This window comes from Narcine bancroftii, chromosome 4 (assembly GCF_036971445.1).
Source record: "Narcine bancroftii isolate sNarBan1 chromosome 4, sNarBan1.hap1, whole genome shotgun sequence".
In the NCBI taxonomy this organism is placed as follows: Eukaryota; Metazoa; Chordata; class Chondrichthyes; order Torpediniformes; family Narcinidae; genus Narcine; species Narcine bancroftii.
This window is the reverse complement of record NC_091472.1, coordinates 304,975,836-304,994,806: the sequence shown is the minus strand read 5'-3', so window position 1 is coordinate 304,994,806 and position 18,971 is coordinate 304,975,836. Positions and strand designations below refer to the sequence as shown.

The 18,971-nt window shown below is 37.1% G+C and overlaps 1 protein-coding gene and 1 long non-coding RNA gene across 4 annotated transcripts in view; one reads left to right on the top strand and one right to left on the bottom strand.

Moving 5' to 3' along the window:
* Window positions 1–215: 215 nt before the first annotated feature.
* Window positions 216–18,971, bottom strand: part of hoxd3a (homeobox D3a) — a 35,135-nt gene continuing 16,379 nt past the window's right edge. The window contains exons 1-4 of one of the 2 annotated variants that reach the window (XM_069935801.1): window positions 9,499–9,719; window positions 8,122–8,201; window positions 2,940–3,467; window positions 216–1,700 (exon numbers count right to left, since the gene is read on the bottom strand). In XM_069935801.1, coding sequence (XP_069791902.1) covers window positions 952–1,700; window positions 2,940–3,414 — 1,224 coding nt within the window. In that variant the 5' untranslated portion in view covers window positions 3,415–3,467; window positions 8,122–8,201; window positions 9,499–9,719 and the 3' untranslated portion in view covers window positions 216–951. Of the gene's footprint in view, window positions 1,701–2,939; window positions 3,468–8,121; window positions 8,202–9,498; window positions 9,720–18,971 lie in introns of those variants that run through there. The other variant, XM_069935802.1, reaches the window with a different exon arrangement.
* LOC138762205 (uncharacterized) lies at window positions 9,507–13,337 on the top strand. Of its 2 annotated transcripts, none has more exons than XR_011356817.1 (3): window positions 9,507–9,717; window positions 11,747–11,904; window positions 12,777–13,337. It is a non-coding gene; the product is annotated as an uncharacterized lncRNA (long non-coding RNA). The 2 variants fall into 2 exon arrangements; XR_011356818.1 differs by lacking the exon at window positions 9,507–9,717 and adding an exon at window positions 9,769–9,901.

Below are 18,971 nucleotides of genomic sequence, written 5' to 3'. Positions count from 1 at the left end.
AACATGACAGTCCATCGTTTGGCAAATGCACAGAACACAGAAGGCAGCTCTGCACAAACAGCTCAGACCCCAACCTTTGACTGCAGTCAGCTTGTGGTGTATTAATGAGAAGTGCCGAGACAAGATGGCGAGGCATCAAGATGGTGTGGTGCATTCATAAATGAAGGCTACATATTTATTCAAAGAACACGTTTTATTCTAAATATCTGTTGAAATAGTACCAGACAGTTGAAATAAAGTAATTCTTATAGAAATGTGTCTATTCTGTAGTGTCACATTTTCTCTGATTCGCTATAGTCATAATTTACAATTTGCTTTCGGAGATAATCCTTACATAATCTACAAACACCAGCCACTGATACAACTGCTCAAAAACTATCCTCTCATCTAGTTTAAACCCAGGTTTACTAAACAGGAGAAATATGATTGTAACACATGGATCAAACAGGTCAAAGTTAGATTGTATAAGCTCTATAAATTTCACATAAATACATTAAGACAAGGATAAATAAGTGATAGACAAATCTTTTTTTGATATTGGTTTAAAATAATAAATACATATCAATGAAGTTGAATGCAGTTTGTTCATTGGTGAAAAATACATTGTGAGGTTCTGGGCAGTTAGACCGATCACAGACAGAATATCACCAAAGTGGTCTGCTTAGAACACTAGTCTCTACAATTCACATTAAGAAGGGTTTGCTGAAGACTGACTTACCTGCACTTATTTCACGCAATTGTTCGTCTATTTGAATTCTGTAATTATGTTAGGTTCAAAGTGAAAAGGATGGACAATGTGTAGACACTTTAAATAAACCCAGAAACATAATGTGGTAGATAGAAAATGAGTGATGAACAAATACTGTGGCAGTCTCATAGCAGGAGAATATCTGATACAAATGAGGTAATAAAAAAGCGAAGTAGCGTCGCTTGGCAGACCTTGCTAGTCCATTACAGATGTGTTAGTTTGGGTGCTTCTTGAATTCTTCCCTGAGGTGTGTGATGAGTAGTCAGGTCTGTATATGTGGGATGGGGATCACATGGTCCATGGTGGTGATTGCCTGGTGTTTGACCAACACAACTATAGTCCACAGTGGCAGATGAAGGATGAGGAAGGTGGCTAAGATTGAACATTGGACCAGAAGCTGGCATTGAATCAACAAAGTTCCCTCCAACATACACAGGGCTTCCTTGCAAATTATGGTTGGCAAAGCTACCATTGCCCTGCATAGTATGATGGTCATACTCTGACCCCGGATACCTTTTCTGCTGGGGTAAGCAGCTATTAAGGGGTGCTGTGTAAGCAGCCAAGCCATACATATTTTGTTGAGATTTGGTGAAAGATGTTGGAGAATGAGCTTCGTAATTCAAACTGTTGACAGTAGGGAGCTGGTTTGAGAATCCAATATTATTTGGAACATTTAAAAGTGGACTTCTGTCTGGAGACTGTCCGACAGGTGAGTGCATGATCCCTTTGGCCTTTTGATCTTTTTTGTACTTCATTCTTCGGTTTTGGAACCAAATCTTTATCTGTCGTTCAGTTAGATTTAATAAATTTGCCATTTCAACTCGACGAGGACGACACAGGTAACGATTAAAATGAAACTCCTTTTCCAGTTCAACCAATTGTGCACTGGTATAGGCTGTACGAACTCTCTTGGAGGCTGGACCTGGTGGGCTTTTATCCTCACAATTGTCTCCTATAGAATGAAGATACATTAATAATGTTACATAAATGTATGAAGATGCATTCTTCACATAAACTTCTGCAATATAGTTACGCTATGAATATATATATAAAACCATGTGCTCCTCCACTATGAGATTCGGGCAGAACTGATTGTATGAGAGGTATATTTGTAACCAACATTTTCCATACTTAGTGTATTCCACTGTTGATAAGATTTTTGAATATACTGGGCCCATGACATGATACAGTATGTACTGTGAACAAAAATTGTTCAATTTCATTCATACCTGCTCCAAATGTTAAATGCAATTTTGGGAGTTTTCACCAGAAATGTCATTAACATGACTAAATATTACTTTCACGTGAATTCATTTCAATAAGAATATTTACTTTAAAAATAAGACTTGCTTATTGTTGTTCCCAGCTTGCATTCAGTCTGTCCGACGAAGGTAACTGTCTGAAAACAAGAATTTTCGGATAGTTACCTTCAACTCTAGCCAAAAAGAAGTAATATGAAAGAAAAGGTACTGTTTATAGATAGTTTGAAAATTAAAAGTCAATTTCCATGGAAAATATGATACTATGACTTGTAATCACATTTATTTTGTTGTCAATATTTGACCATTGCCATTTAAATCATAGTTATAATGACCAAATAAGAGTATCAAAGAGAATGCAATTTGGACATGAAGTACGCTTTCCAGAACAAAAGGTCAAATGTTTTCAACCTATATATTCTGGCATTGCATATGTGGGAAAATATAAGCTAAGTTTAAATGTATTCACATCAATACGGGTACAAAAGAGATACAAACAAATTCTTTATATTCGTGTATTTTGTTGGAGCCTTGTTCACCTTTGGCTGCACTCACTGAGATCAAATAGAATTATTTTAACCATATTCATTCATTACATAAATTAGAATTTCACCCCACAAGGTCCAGGACACAAACAGAAAGATCTTCACTTTTTAAAGCTCCTGTCAATCCCATTTTCCTGATTAATTATCTCAGGAATTTTTTTTCTCAACTATTTTAATATTTTAGTTTGTCTATATCATTACTGAGATTACTAATGGCAAGTAAATTTAGAGAATGTAGTGAAAAATCTCCGGGTGATTCTTTTACCTTTGCCAGCCATTGGATGCAATATAAAAGGAAAACATTTCCGTCCACATGTGACATTCTTTCATATCTTTCTGATTTTTAAGAAGCTCAGTGCAGTTTAAACTTGAACTGCAAAAAGATACCTGTAACTGTGCAGTTGTTTTTCTGCTTGGCATTTTGACGCGATTCTTTCATCCATGGGAAGATTTGCTTGGTAAGTGTAGCTGCTGGGCTGGTGGAAGAATTTGGAATGGACTTGGTTCTTTTCTGTGTTGCAGTGTTGCTTCCATTGGGCGAAGGTGGCAAAGGAGGTGGCTGTTGTGGCTCATTGATGTTTGAAAGTTGGACAGTGCCTTGACTGCCACTTGTTCTCATGCAGCTGCCATTTATGTCACTGGGCTTGTGGGTTGGGGGTCGGGCACTGGATGGGCACGTTGAGTTCTGATAATCAGTGTCAACTGATGATGGTGGGTAGGCTTGATGACTGGAGCTGTAGTTGTATGTATTGGATTTTTGGTAGGAGTATCCGCTAAATATTCCAGAATTGTCATAATAAGTTGTTTTTTGCATCTCGCTATTTTGAAATGACAGGGTCTTGACACCCTTATCGAATAGCATTGACACCTTTGATCACACAGCACTTTTACAACAATTGTCAGAATGCAGAGCTCCTGGATGGTATGAAACAAAACATAAGGGTGAAACATTAGGAACACAATAGATTCAGTGTATAAACTAAAACAAGACATCCCCCCGAATAACATTCTGCTTTGCTGCCATGAGCAGACTTGGTCATTTCTTTCCTACAAGCTTAAGATTTACTATTTTATGGGACAATTAATATGAATTCTAAAATGCATTATCTGACTATTTCAAGATTATCAATTTTTAATAGATTTAAAGTTGGTGTTTTCCTGGGTTGCAAATAATTAGCTTCAGTTTGTATATTCAGCCTTTAGTGATAATTTGCACACGTTGTACAAAATGCTCAGAGCTCAAATGGTGTAGAACATATTAGAATTGCATTCCAATTTTTTGGCGTTTATTATTATTATTTCAATATACAATCCATTATCTGCAAACTATCGTTTCATACCCATTCAAACAATGATATAAAAGGGATGTTTAGAAAAGTGATGAGCTCTGTCATCAGGAAGGTATCATATAATGTAGAAACAAAAAAAGGTTAGGCTGTTGTCAGGTTATTCCATAACCTCAAAGTAAATGGAAATTACAAACGCTAGTATCAGTCATGCTTGATGGAAGTGGATTTCGTTGGGACACACAGAACTATTCCAGTTGACTTCACTGATTGAGGCCATTTTTATAATGGTGAGAAACAAAAAGGCCCCTCTTAAAAAGAGCGAAAAGAAGTCACAGGCGACTTATTTGCCTGCAGCATTTGCTGTGGGTACAGACCGTTTTATTCTGTGATCTGGACGCTGTTACACACAACATGATGGATCGGACCAGTTCCAAAACCTGAAAAACCACCGAAGTGTACCCTCGCCATTGTTGCGTTCTCTTTCTTCGAAGTAAGAGATTTGTTTAAAGCGAATGTTTCTTTCGGTTGCACATTTTGCTTTATGACAGGGGATAGGCAGTGCAGTTAACGTATAACTAGCTTCTATTCAAACTCTTTGTTCGAATTAAAACAGAGAAATAACGAAGTCAGCATTTCACATTTGCACTTCGCTGTTTACAGCATCTTTAGGTTATGCAATTAGCTGCAAAATAACGCATGCTATTGGATAAATTGATTTGATCGTGTAGATGAGAAACAAAACACATTAGCGGGTTAAAAACAACAAATTAATGAATTTTTTTGTATTAAGTAACGAGGATTTTTTACCAGTCAGCAGACAGAACGCCTTATGGAATTTGAAATTATTTCTGACAAAGAAAATCAAACTTTTAAAACTGGAGTAATCGTTGGCTAAATTAATTATATATTAAAAGAAGCGGAAGATCATAATTATAATAAAGAAAAAACCCCATATTTATTCGATCCCAGTGCAAATCAAACATTCCTGAGTTGCATGCAGGCTAAGTAGATTTAATTTCTCGCAAACTCTGCAAAGGCTTTTTTTTTAAAAGAGAATTAACCCCACGTAGTAAGCAAACCTCCCAAAAGACCGATGTCTGCGTGAACTGGGCGGTGGGGGGCGTAGGGGGCGTGGGGGAGGTGGTGGCAGACGGTTGGGGGTTGGTTGTTGTGGTCAGCAATAACATCAAGCCCTTTTAATTGCAGCACCGTGCCTTGATCTCGGTTAGATTGCCGTAAGTTATGTTTTAAATTGGAAGTTTATTGCAGTGATTAGAATTAAATGGTCAAAACCACATTAAATAAATCGCAACAAATGCATAATCTTGAAAAATAATGCGAATATGATTAACCTGGAACTTAAGTTTTAAATATAGTACTTAGACTATAAAACAATTTAAATAAAACATTGTCGCATAAACCGTCACAACTATTAGATATATGACTTATCTAGCTACTATATCACATCACAAATAGATGCACTATTCATTTGGAGAAAAAAAAAAGCCTTCAGCCATACAAGACCTGACATTATAATGAAATATGAGGTTTATGATCTGCGGCCTCCAAAGTTGCAGCGAGGCACACGTGCATATCTCAGCTTTTTTTAAAAAAAAATCAATGTTTTCGTTCTCCTTCCTGTTCGACGTTGTTTCTTTCTAGACATTTTGTTGCATTTTATTGTAAACCATTATCCAGCTTTCCTGTCGTGTCCAATGTTCGCCATTTTAGCTTAATAAATTTGCCATTAGATTTCTGCCCTTTCCTTGACTTTTGATCTGAAATCTAATTACATTTCTATTTGCCCCACCCCGTCTCCCCATCTAATCAGCCCAATGTATTAGAGATAAGGAAGTAACCCGGTATCATTTATTGCCATGGGGTCTGAACCTTCGCCATCGCGACCGGCCTCCTCGTTCGAGGTGCATTTGAAAATGCTATCTTCAGAAAATCAAAACTAACATTAATATTAAAGTAATGTGAAAGGACTGTGGTGAAGCGGCAAATCTGGCTCAGAAACACCAACTGCTTGTGAACTCTGCTTGAACCTAAATCGCAGCCATGAGCCATAAATCACTTGGACAATGGTCAACTGTTTCTGCGTTCATCTTTCAGATCTTTCTTACCTTACATGTTTTCTAAATGCAAGGGTGCATCACCTAATACAGGAGTTTGATAAGTAACACCTTGGTACGGACTATCACTTTTTTCGAGATATATAGTCTACAATCCTGGAACGTGTGGTCGAAAAATGATGACAAATTATTAGGTGGCCTTTGTTAACATAAGTTAAAATGTTAATTCAAGACTGACGAAAAGGAGAAGACAGAAGGAGGGAATAACGCTGATCCAGAAATGGACAGTACAATCTGTTAAATTTCCACTTCTCACTGTCTCACGTGGAGGAGGTGTCACGCTTAAACTTCTGTGACAGCGCTCTCTACGCAAGAAAACATCAAAATTGCACCATTTGTTACATTTTCCCGTCTATATTCTCTGCGTTCTTTCTGGTGTTGTTTCATTTGTCTAAGACCGGACGTCTGAAAGCAGTTTTATCGTCCACGCAGCAAGCAAATAATTACTTCCGTTTTATTTCTACTTTCAGCCATGTACAAATAGAGTGGCCGAATCGCCCATGAATTTAAAAGATATCTCCGAAGGGTGGGCAATTTAATGTTATTAAGAAGCCAGAGGGCCTATCAATGCACCTGTCATTACGTGCTACGCAAAATTTATGGCTGCTTGTGCTATAGTCGTAAACGCTTCACTACATAAAAAAACACTTTCCAAAGAGCTGTTATCTTCAGTAGTGTAAAATAGGTAGAGCGTAGGAGGAAAGGCCAGGAAAAGAATGTCCATACTCCGCAAGTTTTCTACCTACGAGGCGTTTCGCCAGCTCTTATAGGGCTTGATATTTAAGGCATTGAAAGTAGTCCATGAATTTAAAATACATTTGAGCTGACCAAATTTTCATGTGCAGCTGAATCGCACGGCTCCAGATGGATGATCCGAAAAATGTGCGATAGATGCCAGTTGGGCGCCAAATTTAAAATCAAACATTTGATTTCAGGTATGAAGTCAGAAGTAAGGGGGCATCTGTTATTTTTCCGTTAATCTCATCGACTAGCGGGCATAATCTACTTTGTGATTTTAAATGTGACATATTACAAACTGTGCAATCATGGGATATGTTTAGTTAAAATCCCTCTGTAAACACTTATTGCCTTCAGCTATTGCTGGCTGAGAGAAGAGTATTTTTTTGGAATCTAATATTGATTTTGTTTATACTTTGCGGATCATTTCTCACAAGGAATTCTGGTGGGTAGGCACATCTGCCCGGATTTCTACTTAAATCAGGCAATCTCCAAATCCGGACAGTAGATTTTTTTTTAAAAGAACTTGGATTTAAATTGGAATGTTTTGGCTACTCTATCCAGGTCTCTGGCCCGGCAATCTCGGTTGCCAAACAAGCATGTATTCCGATGCACCTTTCAAATGATTGTTTATAAAGTTTACTTTGTTCGACGTTCAGTATGCAATTTGTAGACTGGCAAGAATACATGAATTATGTTGCTTTTATATCCAAATCACAATATACGCTGGTTGTCTGAGTTTGCCATGTAACTTCATTAAATTAGAAATTATGCATGATGGTGCAAATCAGATGTGTCGACCCCTCAACTAAGATTGAAATGAAATCTAAAAGAAGGAACGTCGATGAAAACGAATGTGCAATTTTGAATGTAATTAAGTAACTACGTAACTTTAGAATGGGAGTGAAAATAACCGGAGGAGAGGCAACTGCAGTTCAAACGACCCGCTTTTTAAGACTTCATAAAACTATCCCCTGGATAAATATTGCAGGCTTAACGAAACAGGTCCATGGTTAAAGAATGAATAAACACATTGCTCGTTCTCTGCATTAACAGCAGCTTACGCCGAAGTTAATTTTCTTTTATTTTCAATTCCATTGGCTTTACTGATAGCCTCTATCTGATCTATGTTTAAAGGCATCAGCAGATGAAACCCACGCATTTAGTATCGCCGATCATTTTCCGAATTCAAGCACAAAGTAGAAACTGACTCGTAGCCGCCAACTCGGACAACCAGACGCGACTGTTCAAGCAACGTGTTTCGTTTCTCTTCTGGCCATAACATAAAATTATGAGCTAGCTTTCCATTGGCAAGTCTAAATTTCACGCAGAATCCAAAAGCAGCACCGAATTCGGTGTCGCTAAAACCAAAATAGGAGCGAGGAAAAAAAAACCCAAATAACTCACCACACACAATGTTTCTACCTGGTTTTCTTTGGATTGAATTTGGAATTTCTCCGGATTGACCAGAGGCCGCTGGCTTTGTTCTGAAAGAAAATGTAATTACAGTTTATTTTTAAAAAAATGCATTAATAATATTTTTGTGTATCACTGATATTTCAGGCCACCTCCCCGGATGCTATCAAAGAAAACGACTAGCAGCAGGACTGACTTGAAGATGTCTTTATTATTAATATTAACAAATCTTTAAAACAATGCTTCCTTGTAGTTTAATACAATAAACTATTGCATTTGATCAGCTTTTAACCGAAAGCAGCGATAAACTAAGCGTTATTTTTCCCTTCAGAAATTAGAAACAAAGTATTACTGATTGCAGTGATGTATGATTAATGACCAGGAGTCACGTTGTCAGTGATTTTTTTTAAAGTGAAAGAACGGGTTAAGTAGATTTAATAATATTAAAGATAGAATGTATTTTTTTTCAGGTGGCGGGGGGGGGGGGAGGAAATGTATTTGACAAAGAACGCTACGAGAATTTGAATACAATAACCAATCATCTATGTCAAACAGATTTCTTAATTCAAATTGTTGTTCAGGAGTGATAAATCTATCAATAACATCGAAGATTTCATACCCAAACACAAACCCAAAGCACTGTGCCTTAAGACTGGGTTTATAGACTTTGCAAGAAAACATGTATTTGATGTGTGCTTTGTACAGAAGCTGGGCCTGAGCAGCGGACTGAATAAATATTTCGAATTTGTATCGTGTAGTCTTTCAGTTTCCTTCAACCTACTCCAAATGACCATATCTACACTTTACATATTTATTTATTTTCTTGTTGATCTTTAGGCAGGTGCATTTCATGAAAAACTCTCGATGTTGTCGAACATTTTAACATAAAGACACAAAACAATACAAATATGGAGGATGGCAAGAAAGATCCCGGCGCCATCTATAAAACTCATGAATAATGTATTATATTGACAGGCGGTTATGCTTTGTCATTGGGATAACAAACATCACGTAGATATTATTTTCTATCGATTGCGCATATTCCTAATACAGCCAAGAAACATCTTGGTTCTACAAAAAGTCACCCAACTGCAATAACATTGCACTTCTGGAGCCTTTAAATAGGTTGTAAATTCCAACTTCCTGAGACGGAGGCAAATAGAATACACCCCGAAGCTGAAGTCGTGCAGAAACTGTACCACTGAATTTTATATCAATTTAAAATGCGTGCTTTAATTTAGGAACATATGTAAGAAAACGGCAACTGTGGCAGATCAAATGCACAAAGAAATCCCAGTCATTAGCTGACAAAATCTAAGAGTCATAAAGCCTTTGAAATGACCTTTGGCTTTTACAGCAATAACTCACCACTTAATGAACAACCCAACGGAAGCGCCTCCACTACCTCACAATACAGCTCATCGCACAACTTCACCATGGTTTCTCTATCCCTCTTTAATCCCACTAAGACGCAGCACCTTGCAAACTAGCTTCGCCAACTTGAGCCGGTGTAATATGAAGTTAGAAGAGGATCCAAAACAAAGTCGCCAAGGCATTAGATCATGATCCAGTGCCTCCCTCCATAATGTGTGTAATGTATTCACGTGGCCATACGTCAATTTATAAGCTTTTATTTCTCTGTAATCACTTGAAGTATGTATTTGCAGAGTAAACTCGCCACTTTCCAAGGAAACCAGTAAGCTGGACAAACTTGAATCAGTTGGTTGCTTTCAGGTGGTTTTGATAAATGTGCTCAGCCATGGTCTGAACGGTAAGTTTTAATCGTCTTGCTTCTTAGTTTCGCAGAAGTGCGAGCGAGTTCTCAGACTGCGGCCCTAAAACCCTATAAGCAGTCTAACCTTGGAGATAACGTTAGTAGAATGAACACATGTAAACGTGTTGAAAACTTTCTTTGTCACTTTACTAAATTGCTAAACTGGGTTGGCAGGAAAAAAGTCGAGAATGTGCTTATTACTTTTGTTGCCTAACAACATAATGTAGCCGAGTGTACCCCTAACTTCAAGGTATTTACGACACTGGGGCCTGAAAAGTTGTGACTTTGTTCAGAAATGAAAAGTTTAACGTCAGACTATCAGACAAATGTTGATAGTTACCATGGTGAGAGCTATAGAGAGGTTTATTGAAATTTTAGGTGAAGTTATAAGTGAGTGGCCCCATCGAGCAAAATGAAATGCTACTCACAGTAATTGGATTTAGCTGACTAACATGGCAGAGTAGCAGCTTCGAGGCATGCAGCAATGAAAAATGTTCGACTGGAAAGTTTTTTCAACCGACCGAAGAGCGCGCGCGCGGGAGCGCGCGCACACACAGGCAGGCACACACACACACACACACACACACACACACACACACACACACACACACACACACACACACACGTTTAATATCTGTGGAAATTCTGAGAAAATGCCTCAAACAGATACAAATACAATGATTTGAATAACTTTTTTTTGTAAACATTTACATTAAGAAAATAATGTACAACGAGTAATACAATAGTTTAACTATTTTGGGCTTTTTTTAAGGTAGTAATTTTAATCACCCTTCTGATCCTACGTTATGTCCATATCAGGAAAGCATCTTAGGTACGGTAATAATATTAAGGTATTATGTCTAGACATGCCAATTACAAGACACTTTGTATTTCAAGAGTAGAAAGTAATATAGATGTGTTCTTGACAGTATTTAACACATATAAGTGAATGCGTTTCTGGAACTGGGGAGAAAAAAAATCATTTGACATTAAATTTCCACTGAAATAGTTGTTTAACCACCACCAAATGAGATCAAAACAGGAATGATTCGTATTTTACAAAAAAAACTTGTCAAAATTGAAGTGTATAATTACAAAAACGCTGAATTTAATTAATTGCAGAGATTATTCTCTGACATGGCCGAGATAAGTACAATAATACTCGATCTTTTGTCCCTAATAAATTTTGAAATACTGTTATACTAAGTTCTTCGAAATTCACAAATTGTTTCCCTTGAACGACAATAACCTTAATTGAGAAATAATTTATATTGCTTCTGCAATAACTTTAGCCCGCAATATATTTCTGAAACGCATAAATCACAGAAGACTGCAGCCTGACGATAAGCTAGAGACAACAAATTAATGTGATTTACGATCTAAGTTTGCTTGTGACAGTTTGAAAAGTTCCCCGGGTTTCAGTGCCTTTTTATTTCGTTTTCATTTTACATAAAACTGCAGAATCAGCTAAAATAGAGCCACAAGACAAATCTGGGACTGTTCTGGTTTGCCCGATCTAACCTTTCTCAAATTGGTCACTTTCATGAAACAGCGAATGTTTAAAATCGACTTCTGTTGCCACAAAATATTTTTCATGGAATCAATGCACATTTGCGTCAGGATTTCATACAATTTGGAAACGGCAACATGCCCTTTTGCTGCAAGGATTATGCAAACTTACTGCTAAAGATTGCCTTTTATCATACGATTCTTACCTGTGTGTCAATTTATCATAATTCTCTGCTTCCCAAACACAATCTCTTTGCCTGCAGCTGCGAATAATATCCTCTGTCGTTTGTCTGCTTACAATGCTTTCTTAAACAAGATCTTGCTGCTTTACAGACATTTCGATACCAAAAGCAGACGGTATTCCCGATAGAAATGGCTTCAGTCTCAGGAACAACTGGCAATAAAAACGGCGTCCAGAGATGTTTCTGCTTCAAATCTAAATCGAGATTTCATAATCGGGTAACCAACGAGAAACTGGTATTTATAAACCGGTACGTATTCCTTTAAAATGTTGCCATTTATGAATTTTATAGTGCAACGGATACCTTTTATAATCAGAAAATATAGGCGCTGCCTTGAAATACAGGCATATTTGTTCACGTGATCTGGGTTCCCAGATTGTTCTGATTGAGCCAGTAAGTTGAGCCAGTGCTACCTCACTAACATCTCTTTAGTATGGATAGTTTGGAGCTTTGAGTCACTTCTTAATGGGGAGTTGAAAGAAAATGTAATATTACGTACTGTGCTTGAAAAAGGATGGTAAAGTTAGACTTCACTGACATCGTCTTTCCGAGCAGTATCACGTTAACTCCATTGAACAATAGAATTGTATGTTATTGCTATTTCGCCGTCTCTAGGGCCATATTTCGTGTATCATAATTCTTCTCGGTGTGTTGAGCTATTTTTTGCACTCGCTCAAATAGACAAAGGATTCTTTTGTAGGAGTGAGTTTCGTAAATAAAAGTAATTGAGCCAAAGTGTTGGGAGAGGTGGGGGGGCGGGAAAGACTCAATTCAGTTTAAAATATTTACCATTTTTAAAGCAGCATTTATAAATCGGACTCAAAACTTGAGTATGAAATGAAGATTTCACCAATGACGGCAAAATAAACTTGAAGTTTGGACAAGTATTGTGACGTGTTTACCACGAAGCCCGGCGAATAAATAGGAATTTCCTATTTACCCGGGTTAGTGGAGACTTTCAATTCCAAAACACTGCGTGGAAGAGATTTCCGTGAAGTTCAATCTCGCCAACTCTTATCTAGAAGGCCAATTTAATCATCGTTTTACCTGGAGATTTAGGTGGTGAAATTGATACCGGTAGAACTGAAACTAATGCGGGAATTTTCCCTTTTTCTTTTCAGTCGAGGCATTCTAAATCACGGGGCCAGTGGCAACTGGGCGCTGGAAATGGTTCCTTCTGCTTCCATTCTTGTTGTTTCCCTCTCCCTGCAATTGCTTTGCTGAATTCTAATGTTTTTAGTTATGGAAAATTAACTTTCAGTTATATTTTATCGAACTGCTTAACATTTCTGTTTAAATGCTACTAGAAACTATTTTAACCTCGAAAACATTTGTCTGTAATTTAATAGCAATAAAAACATTTCCATTGACAGTAATGCATGACCTTATTGCACCTAACGCCGGCTTAACGCAACATTTATCTAAATTACTTTACCCTCTTTGGCTCTGTATGGTCGTTACAGAAATATTGCTTTGCAATTACTGCATTATAAATTATTTAAAAGGAAATAAAACGGTTGCATCTCACGGTTTAGCTCAGGAATTACATTCCCACAAAACTATGCCGAGCAAGTTGGAATCATTATCTTCTGGCAATCGTTCATAACATGACGACTTTGTTATGGGAATTTGTAAAAATAATAAATGTGTTGTATTATTAAAGGATAGTTTTGACCTTGAAATGGCTCCTGTTATAATACTGTTCGACCCCAGAAATGTAAATAGACCAATTTATTGCGGCATGTTAAGACTTCACTGATAATTTTATGAGGAGACTTTAGAAAAAGCAACTAAGTGCTAATGTTTGTCACTGTGAAAACTCGGCTTTACGAGGAATATAATCAAACGGGGATTCGAAGACGACTTGGACCGCAGCATATGTTCATAGAGCAATAAAACGGAGAGATTTACAATCTTCGCCTGGCCTCGGCAGCCTTGCACCCTTTCAGGAATTACTACTGGTGATTTATAACAGGGTTGGAAATTGCTGACCCTCCACACCATAATACTTTATTTCGATTTAATGAAAAAGTTGTAATTAAACCGTTTTCATTGATTCTTGTCTGCTTGATTCTTTGCTAGATCAGAGTTTTAAAGGAGAGAATACTGAGTTGAAGTGAGTTTTTAAAAAATGGCTTTACAGCCGCAGCTTTGTCATCAGTAAAAGAGCGTTGCATTTGTCATCGGTGAATAACTGAATTAATAGGTTATTGTTTTAATGCATAATTTATTTAAAAAGGAAGCGAACGTCGAATTTACACACGTGACGACAGCATAAATTCAATTTCCAGAAGTGCGTTATGACAAAAGCGAAGGAAGCAATAAATACGGAGGTTCATATTGTAAAATATCTCCAATCAATTTAATAAAATCCGTTTTCAAAGACATTTGTATTTGCCACGGTCATTTATACAGTTTAATTACACCTTTAGAGAGAGGTGGAGGAACAGAGCTGTCCTGGTATGCTACTAAACTCGATGGTGTCATTTACATTTATTGAAGAATATTTATTAGTGTGTAATAAGATTACATTCTTTGCAACTTCAGTTACGATTATTTGAATTGTAGAATACTTTCTCGCTTATTAACAGCGATGTTTTACATTTCTGTTCAGCATTATGACTGAAAAGGTTTGCTGGCAATGTACTTTTAATCTTTACCCTGGCAAAAAAACTTTTCCATGCCATTGTAAGAAAAAAAAAGGCCAGACCATGCTGGTACTTTACTGCATTATATTATCCATAAGATATGTAAACCATACTAAGCAGATCTTCGTATTGATATGGATTCAGAAAATCAGAATGGTGTAAATTTATTACCTTATAAAATATACCCATAATTGTTCTTGCTCAGGATTGATAAATCACTACAATTTATTCTTTAACTGAGTCTAACGCACACTTATAGGCTTGTGAATACTCATTTAATCCTCCATTGTAAGAAATAAATATCAATTAATTGTAAAAACACATCGGTAGCTTCAAAGGAAACATTTGTTTCATCTTTTAAAACAACACATCGACTAAAATATCAGGCACGAAATCCCCATGAATATATTTCTGTTGACGTAAGTACCTGCAATTGTTCTCGTTGAATCTCATTTACAGACTTTCCATTACGTCTCAAAGAACACAAAATATATGACTCGTGGTATTCAATATAAGCTCAGGCCTCTACTTCGCTGTGTACAAATAGGCAGCCAGATGCCATGACAGCCGGCATTGTTTGCAATAAAGCACAACTAAACCGTAAAATCTACGCCATTTCATGACACAAAACTACGCCTTAATAATAATCCCACCGCAGTCTTACTAATGTTTACCTCCCACCTCCAAGATACAGCAGATACAAATTTTTGCAACTGAAGTTTATCATAGTTGCTCCAAAATGTTAAAGCTAATGCGAATAGAAGGTCAGTATATCAGCCTACTGCAACTTATGACTGTCGCCTGGTAGCACATAGTAAGAAGCAAAGGGCGCTATTCATCAAATATATATGACAGTTACATTCATTTGCTATCTTACCAGAAACAAAACTAAAATTGTTTACCTACCAAGCTTCCATTTTTCAGTTTCTGGCAACGAACTACAACAGGAAAGTCTGATAGTCGACCATTTGTATATAATATTCTTGGGATCTGTTCACTTTTCGAGTGTGATAGAGTCCTTTGCTTGGCCGATTAATGACGACGCCGTGTTTCTTTCGGGACGTACTGCATTAATTATTTAGTAAATCACGTGGCCGAATCAAATATAAAAGGATACATAAAATCTTACCACCTCTCCTGGACATGGTCATAAGACGCAAAAGTCTTTATCATTCGAAAAGTATCAGATTGGCAAATATATTTTAAAATTCTGAAGGGAAAGACCAACAAATATGGCTGTTTAGAAGCGATGGGCTGCATCAGCTTTGTCCCACTTTGAATGACCAGCCTATGGCATGGTCGTATTGACTCTTTGCCTTCCTTTCAGCTGTTTCATGTTCGAGATTAGAAACGAAGCAAGCGGGCGGCGTATTATAGCAATTAAAAAAAAACATTGAATATCGCTTGCTTTGGATTGTTAATATTTGTCCAATTAAACTACATTTTAAGGTGCTTTCATATTTAAGGAAGTAAACTAGTTAAAGGTGGTGGAGTTTATCCATGCATTTAGCTCTTTGGAGCCCATACATAAATGCACCCACAGATGATCACATACCCACTCACATGTAGTCTTACATGCATATAAATAATGCAAACACTCGCCGGAATATATTCATACTTGTATACCATATGAACATATATGACTGCATGCAATAATATTTCCCAGCACAGAAAAATGCATAAATGCTTACAATAGCACACATCTAGGTAATATGTCGTTATGGAAGCTGTGTTGTGCATTCATTGATATAAATATGTTATTTGATTGATTGCGATTGATAGCACATCTGACATTATGAATTTCGAATGATACAAAAGTTCAGAAATCATAATGTTGTTGACTTTTATGTTCCGTGCATCTTATGTTGGAATACTCAGTATTTATCTGACAAATGATAGAGTGAAATGAGCCAAAATAATTAAGCCTTTGAATTAAAATAATTTGAATTATACATTGGAGAACGTTCCTGCACTGATACATGTGGCTGGATAGGTTAAATATTGATAAATTACATACTTAAATGAAGGGGAGACGATATCAATTGACCTTGGTGCTAAGTCCGGTTAAAAGTGAGTTACTTTTCAAGGGGATAGGTGTTGAACTAAAGTGAAAGCATATACTCTTTTAGTATACATACTTACACATTTTGGATTATATCAAAGAAAGGCCAATATATGCTATTGATTAATGACTGCCTATTCTGGCCGTTCACATACACTGGCTCTCAGTTTCAGTGATCAGCCTGCTTATAAAAAATATTTTATTTTTAATTTTACTTAACTTCATCTGTTATATTCTACCTTCATAAAGGGAGGTGCATTTAGTTGTGCTTGTGGTGGTGGTGGGGGGGGGGGGTGGCGGCTTTTGGAGCCAATAGATCACGAGATATATCTTAACCGAAACAAACACAATAGGATCTGTGTCCACTTGCTGTCGAAAATGTGTCTTCTGTAATTAAAAATTGAATAATGACGAAATTATGCGAATTTTATCCATTATGGGGATGCAACTGAGCTGAGAATAGAATTATTTGCAATGCCTGACTCTTATTTCATTTTTTGCATATTTTTGTTTCATGAATTTTAGGTGGTGTTAGTAGATTCAATGCTGAATTTATTTAATGAAAACGTTGTAATAAGATTTGGATTATTTTCTGCATAAAACAAATGTGGCAGGATGGTTTTTAGATACAGAAAGAGTGGAGGGCTGATCGTGGATATAAATGTTCGAATGTGTTTCTGAACGCTCGCTTTATTCAAGCGAGAAAGAAAAAGTGCAAGAATACTGAATTGAACTAAGCGATTATTGAAAACAAGGGTATTAGCTGGCTCTACAATCTTCTCCAGAGATAAAAATGATTTCGAAGCCTACAATATCAGCATTAAGAATCTGTGGAGTCCATAGAAAAGAGGAGTTTGGGACACCGGCATTTAGAACGAAAACCCGAACTTCCATTGAATAGATGCACAATTTACCAGTTTCAGAAATTGAAACTGTTCTTACGTGAGAACTTATTTCAATTTGCTTTAGCTATATAGTGCCTATGTTAAAACACATAGAAAACGCGAAGGGTAGGATTGAGTCCAAAAGGTCAAGGGTTTAGAGGTCAGTCCTCCAGGCTGAAATACAGCTAATCGAATAGAAAATTTGTCCTCTTCGTGAACCTGTTTCTACAGTTTAGCCGAACTTCAGTAAAATACCTTTTCAGCTTCTCAACATGAAGGCGTCAGAAAAGGACATCTTTGCTACGCATGAACCTTAGGGTTTTGTAATGGAAACAAAGATTTAAATGGAATAGAGAATATCACTCATTTATAATATCAAGACGTGGATATATTATAGTAATGTCATGTGCAAGTCTGAGAACTACACGGCTTACCCTTTAAAGAACAAAAGAATCGTGGAATTCGACTTTTCAAACAGACCATGTCCAGCGAAGCCAGCTGCAAGCTTGCAGGGCAGGGAAGGGACAGGGAAACAGCGGCATCGCCAACTTTCTTTTGTGGCTTAATGCGACAAAATCGGAATGAAGTTGAAAATCCGAGGAAATAAAATGTTTTACCCTTGATTCTTGGATATTTGGTTTTCAATTAAAGGTGCTGTGCGATTGCGGCTGATGAGGTCCTGGGCGCTTTTTTTTAAAACTGGAGTCTCCTTTCAGAATTGTGTATAGCACAATAACGCGAACCCCACCATCCCTTTGTATTTTTCTACCAGTCGCTTTCGAATAATGAGTCAATATTGTGGATTCCCGACACCGTTTCACATAACTTTAATGTTTCAGATAAAATATATCAAACAACCTGAATTTAATGTACCTATTTTGATCGCGGTTTGAAGAGAAGAACGGGGAGATAACCTTCAATTGTACTCACAGTGTTTGACACATCACCGCTCCCTCTCTTTACTTCATGGCAGCCACAATTTGTTTTAAAAAAAACGACCCCATTGTGAGGGAATGTTCATCCAATATTTGGGCGTTTCCTCAAAATCTTGCACTAAATGTTCTCAGAAAGCTATATTAGAACTATCAGACGTTTATATGTGTGTTTTTTTGGGGGTTTAAGGGTTATAGTATATTGGAAGCACCAAGTAGATATATCAAAACATCGGACTTTCCCTTCATGAAGCAGTGAAGATTTGATTCTGTTTAAAGCACGTTGATATCATGCTTTGAATGATTACTGTATTTTAAAACGTCGCATAAAGGAACTCAGTGCGAAATCTCGATTACATCCCAGCGTGCCACTGATTGATATCGTGAGAATGTTGGCACGGGACGTAGAATCTTATATTTCAGGAAGTTCGAACTCGTTTCATAACATTAGCTTCCGTCTAACACGCAGAAACAAGAATCTTCAGTAATTTGTGTTGAGGTGCAAATTACCTAATTGAAGAGATTCTCGGCTATTGTCTTTGTCGCTCTAAATCAACCACCCATGTGTCTCTGCAGATTAATAGATTGGAAGAAACGAACAGAGTTCTTTACAAAACAAAATATCCTCTGTGCAGACCGTTTTCTGTTTCTAAACTGTGTACCTTGTCGCATTGTTGTTCGCTCATCCGTTCTGGAAAAAAATCGAAAGGAAACACATTCCCACTTGTAATACTAAACGTTCACAGATTGGTGTAACCAGCTTACTCATTTATCAACCAACAAACCGAGA